This window comes from Leucopleurus acutus, assembly GCF_964270905.1.
Source record: "Leucopleurus acutus genome assembly, chromosome: 6".
In the NCBI taxonomy this organism is placed as follows: Eukaryota; Metazoa; Chordata; class Mammalia; order Artiodactyla; family Delphinidae; genus Leucopleurus; species Leucopleurus acutus.
Window position 1 is genome coordinate 64,496,674 of NC_139149.1, and position 13,137 is coordinate 64,509,810.

The 13,137-nt window shown below is 37.9% G+C and overlaps 2 protein-coding genes across 2 annotated transcripts in view; both read right to left on the reverse strand.

The window, feature by feature from the left end:
* Positions 1–13,137, reverse strand: part of TTN (titin) — a 279,002-nt gene that overhangs the window by 120,222 nt on the left and 145,643 nt on the right. The window lies entirely within an intron of this gene.
* LOC309962965 (titin-like) overlaps positions 1–13,137 on the reverse strand; it is a gene marked incomplete at both ends in the record, with an annotated part of 87,215 nt that overhangs the window by 2,859 nt on the left and 71,219 nt on the right. The window contains 23 exons of the mRNA XM_082841070.1: positions 579–692; positions 1,126–1,200; positions 2,013–2,150; positions 3,085–3,168; positions 3,385–3,462; positions 3,662–3,739; positions 4,011–4,100; positions 4,572–4,655; positions 5,061–5,138; positions 5,272–5,355; positions 5,917–6,000; positions 6,084–6,167; positions 6,279–6,362; positions 6,472–6,555; positions 6,667–6,750; positions 6,860–6,943; positions 7,053–7,136; positions 7,438–7,521; positions 7,828–7,911; positions 8,027–8,110; positions 8,226–8,309; positions 8,422–8,505; positions 9,248–9,334. Coding sequence (XP_082697196.1) covers positions 579–692; positions 1,126–1,200; positions 2,013–2,150; positions 3,085–3,168; positions 3,385–3,462; positions 3,662–3,739; positions 4,011–4,100; positions 4,572–4,655; positions 5,061–5,138; positions 5,272–5,355; positions 5,917–6,000; positions 6,084–6,167; positions 6,279–6,362; positions 6,472–6,555; positions 6,667–6,750; positions 6,860–6,943; positions 7,053–7,136; positions 7,438–7,521; positions 7,828–7,911; positions 8,027–8,110; positions 8,226–8,309; positions 8,422–8,505; positions 9,248–9,334 — 1,998 coding nt within the window. The remainder of the gene's footprint in view (positions 1–578; positions 693–1,125; positions 1,201–2,012; positions 2,151–3,084; positions 3,169–3,384; positions 3,463–3,661; positions 3,740–4,010; positions 4,101–4,571; positions 4,656–5,060; positions 5,139–5,271; positions 5,356–5,916; positions 6,001–6,083; positions 6,168–6,278; positions 6,363–6,471; positions 6,556–6,666; positions 6,751–6,859; positions 6,944–7,052; positions 7,137–7,437; positions 7,522–7,827; positions 7,912–8,026; positions 8,111–8,225; positions 8,310–8,421; positions 8,506–9,247; positions 9,335–13,137) is intronic.

Sequence of the window (13,137 nt, forward strand, 5' to 3'; positions counted from 1 at the left end):
ACGGAACACAATTGGGTTTTTATTAAGTTGCAAAAAAAAAAAAAAAGTGGGGAAGCAGTGACAGAGCGTTCATATACCTTCCTTTCATGGTTTATGAACACATCAGCTATTGGATGCCACAAATATATTATCTATAGTATATTTTAAGGCATATGTCATTCTTTAAGAACAAAGTTTTGGCTTTTGTATAAATTTGCTACTGCAAAATTAAAAATATCTTGCAGAGTTTTCTTCTACATTCCACATGCACAAGATCCCAAAGATATGCAGAGCAACCACACTTTGAAATCAGAAAATCCTTTCACCCCACTCTGCATGAGAAAGTTAGTTGGACAGCCCCTGGATTGAGATGGCCAGGATGAAGCTAACAATGGCGTACTTTCTGACTCTTGGGGCAGCAGGCATGGCCCAACAAGGCACCCAGGGCAGCATAAAACACAGGTCTCTATGGAATTCCCACAGATTGATCATGTCCAAAAGTACATATTTTAAAAATACATTTCTTGCAAGTAACACTTCAGATGTCTGGATAGAAGTTTGGAGCAGGTTAATAAAACTTTGGAAGTGGCATTTTATACCTTTAAGTTGGAACATTTTCTCCTTCAGGTCTTCCTTAGGTGGAGCTGGAGGAGGAGCTGGGGGCTTTGGTTTGGGTTTTGGTTTCTCAATAACCTTCTTTTCAGGTTCAGGTTCTTAAAAGAGTATTTCAGGAGTATTAGTATAGGAATATGTTAATTGGTATGTGGATATACAGTATATTCAGTAGAAATTTTGGTATATTTATGAAGTAAAAAGTTTGCTTTTTTGGATACATATTATTGGTATCCAACATAAAACGTAAAAGTGTCCAGCATAAAATATAAGAATATCAACACTGTACATAGATAATGAGAAATACGGCACAGGCACTAATAAAAACAACAAAGGAAGCATCCATATAAGCCACATTGATGTGAAATAAATAGTACAAATGACATGAATACATAAGACTGAGATGCACATTTAAAACAGAATATCTTACATACAGGTGCAAAGAGACGTACTGTACACGTAGAACAACGCAAAACACATATGTATCAGATGAAGAATACGGTGATGAAGACTTAAGCCCAATTAACTGAATACCTTGTACTGGTATTTCTTCAGGCTGTGTTTCAGGTTCAGGTTCTTCAGGCTTAACATACTTTTCAATTTCACGTTCTTTAAAGAATGGTGACAAAGGATAAGAGATTGTAATATAAAGTTCTTCACAAAGACTCATAGAAATTTCACATAGAAGCAAAGATGACAGTCACAAAAACAAAAATACACAAATTCACTTACATAGAAAAAGAGGTAAGATTTCTATTTTCTTATACTCAAGCTTTCTACTGACTATCTGATGTATGTTGATGGCAAATGAGATGACTTTTAATATATGACGTTGGGTTATCATTTGAGGATCCAATACAATTATTCCAGTGTTGTCTCAGTAAACTGTATCTTTTAGAATTTATAATTACCATCAAGAATAATCAAAGATTCTACTTCAAAAGAAGTATAATGATTTGAAAAACAAAGCAGTCAAACATGTGCTAGAATGCTTTTATATAAAATTTCAAGAAGGAATGTTACCCTATAAATACTTTTGTATTTCTAACAGGAGTTTTCAAGAGATTTAAAAAACATTATATTTATATAATATATATCTACCTTCAACAGGGGGAGTCACTTTTCTACCAATGGTTATGGATGTTCTTTCTTCATATATTATTTCCTCAGGAGACTCTTCAACTTAAAAAACACAGTGTTTTATATTTTAGACTGAATTCAGAATAGAATACTGCAACTGCTAAGTTTCAACATATCAACTTAGTTACACATTATAACATATTCTTCAGAAGACTTCAAAAATACCAATAATTTCACTACATAAGACAGACAACAGATAAATACAAATGATCCATCTACAACCAAAGCAAGATGATGAAGACAACTGTCATCTTTCCAAGATTTATAGAGCAGTCATGTACCTTGGACGGGTGGAGCTTCTGGTTCTTCAGGGGTAGGAACTGACACTTTCTCTTCTGTGATGACTTCCTTGGGAACTTCAGGCACTTTAAAGATATTGATTTTGTTTACTATTAAGAATTTAGAAGGTGTATAAGATACTGCAAAGAGCAGGCAAAGAATACATGGGAAAGTACTTCATCTTGTAAGACTCTGTGGGGAAACTGGCTTTGGAGGCAAGGCACCCTTTTTTATAAATGAGCCTTTGCAGCCTTCTTCATTTATTTCTCTTCCTCTGTGTACCCTTAAGTGTAGATGTTCTCCACTGGTCTACTTTGATGCTTTGAAAAATTGGCTCTACATTCTTTGAGCAATCACTCCTGCACTCTCAACTCTTATTTCCATGGTGATAACTTCTAGATCTACATCTCCAGCCCTGATCTCCTTCCTAAGTTCCAGATGCACGTTCCCAACTTCCATACTTGAAAAGTGAACAATATATTTACTATCTTCTTTCTAATATTAATTTAGTTTGGGGACCCAATGAACCATCCTCATGGCTTAGCTTCAACCCTTACAATCATCTTGGGCTCCTCTATTTCCCTAATTGCTTTGAGAATAGACACCAACTCAATCTCCACCTCTCTTAAATCCAATCTCCTTTTCCATCTCTATCACCACTGATCTTGTCCAATTTTTGAAGACCTTAAGTAACTGCAGTGGCTCTTTTCTATTATCATCCTTTTCTAAGAGTTTGAACTGCTGCCAGTTATCTGAAGCCCAACTCCTTTTAATTTATACACCACTGAAGCTTCCTATTGCCCACAGACTAAAGTACATGCCTTATACTGGCATTCAAAGAACTCCAAAATATGACTGTCATCTTTATATCCAGCCTTATCTCTCAGGATAGGCTGGATTTCTCCTACTTGTCTGTCTCATTTTCTCTCTTTGTCTTCATTATTTCCCCCTTTTTTTCTGTAAAATTTGTTTTTGCATATACTTATACTTCAGTAATTTTTGCTCTAAGAACTACTATTAAGATGTGCAGACAGCATTCAGAGAAATACATATTTTTTTCTTCATGGTAGGTACCTTTTTCTCGCCGGACTTCTGGTTTTTTGGTAACAGGCACAGGTTCCTTCTTTACCGGAACAAGTTTCTTGGGCAGCTCAGACACTTTGAAGATATTAGTTTTATTTTTAAAAGAATATTTAAAGACATTGAAAAAAATGTTAAGAATAAAGAAACTATAATTAACAGAGCAGCATTAAAATTAATGAAAGCAAAATAAGGACATTTTTGTCCCTAACAATGAAGACAACTTATTGGATTCCACTTTAAGATATCAGAGTACTTTAAAAAAAATTATGATGTCAATGATTATGTGAATACCTTTAACTTCTGGTGTTTCTGGCTTCTTAACAGTTGGGACTTTCTTCACTGGGACAACTTTCTTTGCCATCTCAGGTACTTTAAAGATATTAGTAGCGTTTAATAATATAAAATTGCAAGATGCAATATGTACACATAAACTTGACAAGTCTGTTCAGCACTGTAACATACAGATGACAGTTCAACACATAATACAACACAATACAAAATAAGGAAAGAATGTCAAGTTTTAGACAGCACACAAAAATGAAGTAAATATTTATTTTACTGTAAGTACCTTTAGGTGGTGGAGGTTCTGCTTTTTTGATGACAGGGACTTTCTTCTCTGGAACAATCTTCTTGGGCTCTTCAGGCACTTGAAAGATAGGAATTTCTTTTAGAGTCAGATGATTACAATGAAAAGTTTAATGCTATGAATAAATAAAAAAGATCACACATTTCTTTGCTATGCACATTGTTAAACTCTGTAGGACAAAAGTTTTATGTGTGCAATTGACTTTTGTTCTTGCCAATGAGGTCAAATGTAAAGGAAGGAGACAGAAGACAGATTTTACCTTAAATAAGATATATAATAGACATAAAAATCAAATGATGTATTTTCCCATTCAATGAATCCTGTCTTGTACCTGCCAGAGGTGGGGCTTCTGGTTCCTTCTCTTCTGCAACAGGAACTGGCTCTTCCTCTTCAGGAGCAATTTCTACAGGTTCTTCATATACTTTAAAGATATAGTTAATTTTAGTTTAATGTGTGGAACAATATTCTAAAATGCATAAAATGCAACACACAATAAATAGTCATCTTGATTTCTTCCCTTGTTTCTATTAATATCGTTTCTTGTTTTTGTTAAGATGAAATCCATCTTGTTTGACTGATTTCTGTTTCTATTGATTTGAATGCTTGAAAAGCCCTTTTGGTGTTTAATGTTATTTACAGTCATTAGTTTTTCTGTCCTACTTTGTGTGCGTTAGAGAAGCTTTGTTGAAACACCTTATGATGGCCAGTGTAGATACTACTGACCGATGACTCAAAATAGATTTGAGATTGGAGCTAATTAAGAATAGTGAAGTAAGACAAATAATTAAAGGACAGAAAATGACCAAGAGATACTGAATTAGAAAAGAAGAGGAACAAGGCTTAAATTAAAAACAGTCATAAGTGGTAAGCTCATAAATGGCATTACCTATACCTTCTGGAGGAGGGGACTCTACTTTCTCGGGAACAGGGACGACTGGTTTCTCTTCTAAGACAGGTTTCTTTGGTACCTCTGGCACTTAAAAGATATGAGTTGGTTTTACTTCTGGGTAGTTGAGAAGTACATGAAATTTATACCATATCTAGTTCACATCTAGTTCAAATAACCCAAAGAGAGATCCAAGAACAAAATTCACGATTAGGCCAGTGATCTGTTCTTGGATCCACATAGTGGGAAGACAATGTAGCCTATTAAGATTAACAAAACCATGTTAGTAAACTCTTCTAATACTTATAACAGATGTACCAGTTTTTTTTTTTTTAGTGATGCTATTTAAAAACATTTAAAACCCTAAACATCCAGTATAATAGGTTTGTAGTTTTTAATATAAGATGTTTGACAAACAAAAGGGTTTCCTATAGTAAGTGACTTTTGAGACCAAGAGTGAGTGCTTTTCTACAGAATCTCATTAGTAACATGTACCTTTAGCTGGTGGGACTTCGGGCTTTTTGGGAACAGCTACTTTCTTTTCTGGAAGGACTTCTTTTGGAACTTCAGGCACTTAAAAGATATTAGTATTTTAACATTATGAAGAATCACTTGTAAATGCTCATCACATTTACACAGAGCAAAACACTTTTCAAGAGATAAAGGCTGTATCCACCTCCATGAAACAGTGGACAGTTACGAGTACCTTTAGCAGGTGGGACTTCTGGTTTTTTGGGAACCACTGGAGGCACTTTCTTTTCAGGAACAACTTCCTTGGGCACCTCGGGCGCTTTAAAAGACATTAGTATTTATTAGCTCATAGTTTCAATGACATATGGAAATCATTAAGCGGAGCAGCAGAACATAGCTTTTTAACGACAGACATTTTTCTGTAGGAAGCAGTGGCAGTGGGAAATACCTTTCGCTGGTGGTGGTTCAGGTTTCTTGGCAATGACGGCAGGTGGTTTCTTTTCTGGGACAGGTTTCTTAGGTGGCACGGTCACTAAAGATATTAGAATTTATGTTTTAGAATCAGTGAAGAAGAGTGAGAAACAAGAGAAAAGCCCATAATGCCCAGAAGTTTTGTGACAAGAAGAGCTAAGATTGGCAAAGGCAACCTAGCAGCTGGCCAGTACCTTTTGGAGGAGGAACAGGCTCTGGCTCTTCCACGACTTCAGCTGGAGGCTCTTCTGGGGCAGTTTCCTCAGGCTCCTCATGCACTTTAAAGACACAAGCTCATTTTAATGCTAGAATTGACTAAAGTATATGAAATATTTTGCAAAAAGATTTTTACAGCACTAAGAAGAGTTTTTCTTTTTAAAAATACTGGTTTGGAGAGTTTCATGATTACCTGCTGGGGGAGGACTTTCCGGTTTGGGAGGAATAGCTTCAGGCACCTTCTTTTCTGGGACAGCTGCCTTTGGCACCTCGGGTACTTTAAAGAGATTAGTATTTTCATGATTAGCCAGAGTAAAGACAAACAGACAGTGTCAAACATAGCAACATGGAGGTGGCTACCTTTGGCTGGTGGGACTTCTGGCTTTTTAGGAGGCATCACATGTACTTTCTTCTCAGGGACAACTTCCTTGGGAGCCTCAGGCACTTAAAAGATATTAGTAAAATTACATTTAGGAGTTATGAGACCACGAGAGCAAAATGTTTTTGAGAGCAGAAGAGTTTTATCTTCTTAAATCCAAGGTGAGTGACAGCTACCTGTAACAGGTGGGACTTCTGGCTTTTTAGGAGGCATCACAGGCACCTTCTTTTCAGGGACAACTTCCTTGGGAGCCTCAGGCACTTAAAAGATATTAGTAAATTATACTTAGGAGTTATAAGATCACTGGAACAAATATTTTCCAGAGAAGAAGAGTTATGTCTTTTTAAGACTAAGATCAGTGACAAATACCTTCAGCAGGTGGGACTTCTGGCTTTTTAGGAGGCATCACAGGCACCTTCTTTTCAGGGACAACTTCCTTGGGAGCCTCAGGCACTTAAAAGATATTAGTAAAATTACACTTAGAAGTTATGAGATCACTGGAACAAATTATTTTCAAGAGCAGAAGAGCTATGCCTTTTTAGCCCTAAGGTTTGTGACAAATACCTGTAACAGGTGGGACTTCTGGCTTTTTAGGAGGCATCACAGGTACTTTCTTTTCAGGGACAACTTCTTTGGGAACCTCAGGCACTTAAAAGATATTAGTAAATTATACTTAGGAGTTATAAGATCACTGGAACAAATATTTTCCAGAGAAGAAGAGTTATGTCTTTTTAAGCCTAAGATCAGTGACAAATACCTTCAGCAGGTGGGACTTCTGGCTTTTTAGGAGGCATCACAGGCACCTTCTTTTCAGGGACAAATTCCTTGGGAGCCTCAGGCACTTAAAAGATATTAGTAAATTATACTTAGGCGTTATGAGATCACTGGAACAAACATTTTCAAGAGCAGAAGAACTATGCCTTTCTAAGCCTAAGGTTCATGACAAATACCTGTAACAGGTGGGACTTCTGGCTTTTTAGGAGGCATCACAGGTACTTTCTTCTCAGGGACAACTACCTTGGGAGCCTCAGGCACTTAAAAGATATTAATAAAATTACATTTGAAGTTATGTGACCACTAGATCAAAATGTTTTTGAGAGCAGAAGAGTTTTATCTTCTTAAATCTAAGGTGAGTGACAGCTACCTGTAACAGGTAGGACTTCTGGCTTTTTAGGAGGCATCACAGGCACCTTTTCAGGGACAACTTCCTTGGGAGCCTCGGGCACTTAAAAGATATTAGTAAAATTACATTTAGTAATTATGAGACCAATGGAACAAACATTTTCAAGAGCAAAAGAGTTATGTCTTTTTAAGCCTAAGGTTCATGACAAATACCTGTAACAGGTGGGACTTTTGGCTTTTTAGGAGGCATCACAGGTACTTTCTTTTCAGGGACAACTTCTTTTGGAGCCTCAGGTACTTAAAAGATATTAGTAAATTTACATCTAGTAGCTATGTGACCACTAGAACAAAATATTTTCAAGAGAAGAGTTTTATCTTCTTAAATCTAAGGTGAATGACAGGTACCTGTAATAGGTGGGGCTTCCAGCTGTTTAGGAGGTGCCACTGGTGCTTTCTTTTCAGGGACAATTTCTTGAGGAACTTCAGGCACTTAAAAGATATTAGTAGTTTTATGTTTAGCTTAAAGAGATCAATGGACTAAAAGTATTTCCAAGAGCAGAGGAGGCATTTCTTCTATAGAATAAAGACTGGGGTGAAAAATACCTGAAACTGGTGGGACTTCTGGTTTTTTGGGCGGTGCCTTGGGAACTTTCTTTTCTGGGACAACTTCTTGAGGAACTTCAGGCACTTGAAAGATATTAGTAGTTTTACGGTTAGGTTAATGAAGAGCAACGAACTAAAATCATTCTCAAAAACTCAAGAGACATTTCTTCTGCAGAGTGATGTCTGGGCCAACATGTACCTGTGACAGGTGGGGCTTCCGGTTTTTTGGGTGGTGCCTTAGGAACTTTCTTTTCTGGGACAACTTCTTGAGGAACTTCAGGCACTTGAAAGATAGTAGTAGTTTTACGGTTAGGTTAATGAAGAGCAATGAACTAAAATCATTCTCAAAAACTCAAGAGACATTTCTTCTGCAGAGTGATGTCTGGGCCAACATGTACCTGTGACAGGTGGGGCTTCCGGTTTTTTGGGCGGTGCCTTAGGAACTTTCTTTTCTGGGACAACTTCTTGAGGAACTTCAGGCACTTGAAAGATAGTAGTTTTACGGTTAGGTTAATGAAGAGCAACGAACTAAAATCATTCTCAAAAACTCAAGAGACATTTCTTCTGCAGAGTGATGTCTGGGCCAACATGTACCTGTGACAGGTGGGGCTTCCGGTTTTTTGGGCGGTGCCTTGGGAACTTTCTTTTCTGGGACAACTTCTTGAGGAACTTCAGGCACTTGAAAGATAGTAGTTTTACGGTTAGGTTAATGAAGAGCAACGAACTAAAATCATTCTCAAAAACTCAAGAGACATTTCTTCTGCAGAGTGATGCCTGGGCCAACATGTACCTGTGACAGGTGGGGCTTCCGGTTTTTTGGGCGGTGCCTTGGGAACTTTCTTTTCTGGGACAACTTCTTGAGGAACTTCAGGCACTTGAAAGATAGTAGTAGTTTTACGGTTAGGTTAATGAAGAGCAACGAACTAAAATCATTCTCAAAAACTCAAGAGACATTTCTTCTGCAGAGTGATGCCTGGGCCAACATGTACCTGTGACAGGTGGGGCTTCCGGTTTTTTGGGCGGTGCCTTGGGAACTTTCTTTTCTGGGACAACTTCTTGAGCAGCTTTAGGTATTTGAAAGATATCAGCATTTTTAGAATTTGGGAACAGTGTAGGTATACGTTACAATATTCATGAAGAGGACAAGACAATATATATTCTTAACACAGCAGTGGGAATAAATACCTTTAGCAGTTGGTACTTCTGGTTTTTTGGGTACAGCCACTTTCTTTCCAGGTACAACTTCTTTAGGAACTTCAGGAACTTTGAAGATATTAGTAACTATTAGTTGAAACTATAAAATGGGAATATCGACAACACATTTGCCCAAGCAAGTATCATTTATGAAACTGGCGGACACTTCTAAACACTTTTTCCCAGTCCCCAAAACAGGAGACCAACAACACGGAAGGATAAATACCTTTAGCAGGTAGAGCTTCTGGCTTTTTAGGAGGAGCCACAGGCACTTTCTTCTCAGGGATGGCTTCCTTTGGCGGCACCTCAGGCACTTAAAAGATATTGGTAATTTGTGTTTAGAAAAGGTGGAAATAATGAACGACTATATCATGCAATCATACACCAAGATATATTCGATTACTGACAACTCTTCTTTCTTTAGAATTATATCGCCTTTATGTACTGGGATTTATACATATAATTTTTTTCTAGCTAAAATAGCAGTTATTTTTCTCCCTGGTATGTACAGCATTGTCATTACCTGCTGGGGGAGGACTTTCCGGTTTGGGAGGAATAGCTTCAGGCACCTTCTTTTCTGGGACAGCTGCCTTTGGCACCTCGGGTACTTTAAAGAGATTAGTATTTTCATGATTAGCCAGAGTAAAGACAAACAGACAGTGTCAAACGTAGCAACATGGAGGTGGCTACCTTTGGCTGGTGGGACTTCTGGCTTTTTAGGAGGCATCACAGGCACCTTCTTTTCAGGGACAACTTCCTTGGGAGCCTCGGGCACTTAAAAGATATTAGTAAAATTACATTTAGGAGTTATGAGACCACGAGAGCAAAATGTTTTTGAGAGCAGAAGAGTTTTATCTTCTTAAATCCAAGGTGAGTGACAGCTACCTGTAACAGGTGGGACTTCTGGCTTTTTAGGAGGCATCACAGGAACTTTCTTCTCAGGGACAACTTCCTTGGGAGCCTCAGGCACTTAAGAGATATTAGTAAAATTACATTTAGCAGTTATGAGACCACTAGATCAAAATGTTTTTGAGAGCAGAAGAGTTTTATCTTCTTAAATCCAAGGTGAGTGACAGCTACCTGTAACAGGTGGGACTTCTGGCTTTTTAGGAGCCATCACAGGCACCTTCTTTTCAGGGACAACTTCCTTGGGAGCCTCGGGCACTTAAAAGATATTAGTAAAATTACATTTAGCAGTTATGAGATCACTGGAACAAATTATTTTCAAGAGCAGAAGAGCTATGCCTTTTTAGGCCTAAGGTTTGTGACAAATACCTGTAACAGGTGGGACTTCTGGCTTTTTAGGAGGTGCCACTGGTGCATTCTTTTCAGGGAAAACCTCTTTGGGAGCCTCAGGCACTTTGAAGATATTAGTACATTTACATTTGAGTCATGAGAATCAACACAGACAAGAATCACATTTACACAGAATAAGCACTTTCAAGGCTAGCAAGGCGGTTCTTTCCATAGCCCTCTCTATTCCCTCCTGAGGGGTTGTTAGGATGTACCTTTGACAGATAAAACTTCAGGCTTTTGGGGAGCATGCACTTTCTTTTCCCAGACAACTTCTTCGGGCACCTCAGGCACTTTAAAGATATTAATATTTTTACGTTTAGGAGTTACAAGAATCAATACAAACAGGAAATACATTTATACAGGAAAAGACATTTTTCCAAACTTCTAAGCTTCCAGCAACATATACCTTCATCAGGAAGGGCTTCAGTCATTTCGAGACGAACCACATATGTTTTCTTTTCAGGGAAAATTTCTTGGGGAGCTTCAGGCACTTTAAGAAATCAGTATTTTAACATTTAGTGTTGCAAAGATCAGTAGGAACAGCAAAATATTTTCAAAGACTACAGGAGCTATTTCTTCTTGAACTTGATGGCATGGGGACTTGTACCTTTAACTGATGGAGGTTCTCTTTTTTTGGAAGGAACTCTTTTTGCCGGAACACCTTCTTGAGCAGCTTCAGGCACTTTAAAGACATTAGTATTTCACATTTAGGAGTTAAAATGATTAATGAAAACAATAACCACAGTATGTTAGCAAATGTAGTTTTTTAGAAGTTTCTTCTCTGCCTATTCTCCCCTTGCCCCACCAATCAACTAAGTTGAATAGGATTAGCAGCATCCTTGAGAAGATGCGCTCACCCTTCTCTAGCAACTAGTGGAGGTCCTATGACCGTGTAGACCCTCCTTATGAAGTATTTGTTGAATGAACACTTTTAATAGGAGGGTTTTCTGTTTTGATAGGAACAGTCACACATATTTTCTTTTGAGAGGGAACTTCTTGTGGAGCTTCTGGTGCTTTAAAGATATTAGTATATTTACATTTAGGAGTTAGGAAGAACATTAGAAACACATAGTTTTAAGAACTGAAGACAGACAATTTCTTCAGTATCTGTTCAGAGGTGACAGGTACCTTTCACAGGTGGAGGTTCTGCCTCTTTAGGAACATCCTCAGATACTTTCATTTCAGGAGCCACTTCTTGCACAGCTTCAGCTACTTTGAAGATATTAGTATTATATTATACTTAGAGGTTAAGGGATCAGTGGAGACATTAATGACATTAACTGAACCAAAGTGACTTTTATATCTACAAGGGTGCTTCCTTCAAGAACTGGATGAGGTACAAAGTCTTGAAGAAAGGAATCAAATCTTGTCTTTGTTTATTATTCCCCAGCTCCCCAGCACCATGCACATAGTAGGCATTTGTTAAATAAATGAAGGAAGGAATGATAGAATGAATGATACCTTTAGTGGAAGGTGTTTCAATTCCAGGGGGAGCAGCTATGAGTATTTCCTTTACAGGGACAACTTCTTGAGGTGATTCAAGCACTTTAAAGATATGAATTCATTGTACTTCAGAGTGATGAAGAGCAATGAAAAGTTTTAGTCAAAACCCCACCTACAGGAATGTCCCAGACTGGGTGACCTCCCTGCTCCCCAAATCTGATTCTTTGGTAAAAGTATGAATACTTGGGGCTTCCCTGATGGCACAGTGGTTGAGAGTCCGCCTGCCGATGCAGGGGACGCGGGTTCGTGCCCCGGTCTGGGAAGATCCCACGTGCCGCGGAGCGGCTGGGCCCGTGAGCCATGGCTGCTGAGCCTGCGCGTCCGGAGCCTGTGCTCCGCAACGGGAGAGGCCACAACAGTGAGAGGCCTGCGTACCGCAAAAAAAAAAAAAAAAAAAAAAAAAAGTATGAATCGGGAGCTGTTTTCTTGGTCACCTCAAGCACTAGCAATATTAGTAATTTTATTTCTTTGAATGGTAGCTACATAGGAACTGAGATAAAAATTTACCTTTAAGTGAAAAAAACTGATTTTTAAATAATTAACAATGTACCTTTTGCTATTAGCTTGAAGAGGATAAAACAGCTCCTTACCTGGATTGGCTTTATTTTGCACCCTCACCTTAGGCACTTTATTTTATTTTATTTTTGGCTGCATCAAGCGGCTTGCAGGATCTGAGTTCCCTGACCAGGGGATCGAACCCATGTTCCCTGCAGTGGAAGCATGGAGTCTTAACCACTGGACCCCCAGGGAAGTCCCTTAGGCACTTTAAAAAGGTGATTGTTTTTCAAGTAAAGGAGGAAGGAGAACAACTAAAATATTTCAGACAGAGAAAATATTGTCAAAATGTTCAGATATTCTTTAAATTACAGAATATCATGGGTATTGTGACGAATTTTTGGAGAGGTTTTAAAACATTCTCATCTGTTGATTTATCTGAAAATATTCAAAATGAGAAAACGTAGGACTCTTTAAAAATAAAAGACAATGAGAGGAGCAAATAAATATTCAGGGCAGAATTCCAACTTTAACTGGTTTTGGTTTTAACTGCCCTGGTTTTAGAAGGCTCTCGAGTAGAGATAATATTACAGATAGAACAGTTCCACAGTGAATTTAATATTTTATTTTCCTTAAGTCATGGTTTTCTAAAAATATTTCTATGATATTTAAGTCTTAGGCGAATTCAGTTATTTCAAAATTATGCGCTTGTTTTTGGTAGTAAGTTTATTTTAATAGAAGAGCAATTCAACAGGTAGTTGTATTATATCCTGGAATTTCAACCCCATGGAGTGTTTGAATTACTAACCTATAGTCTACAGC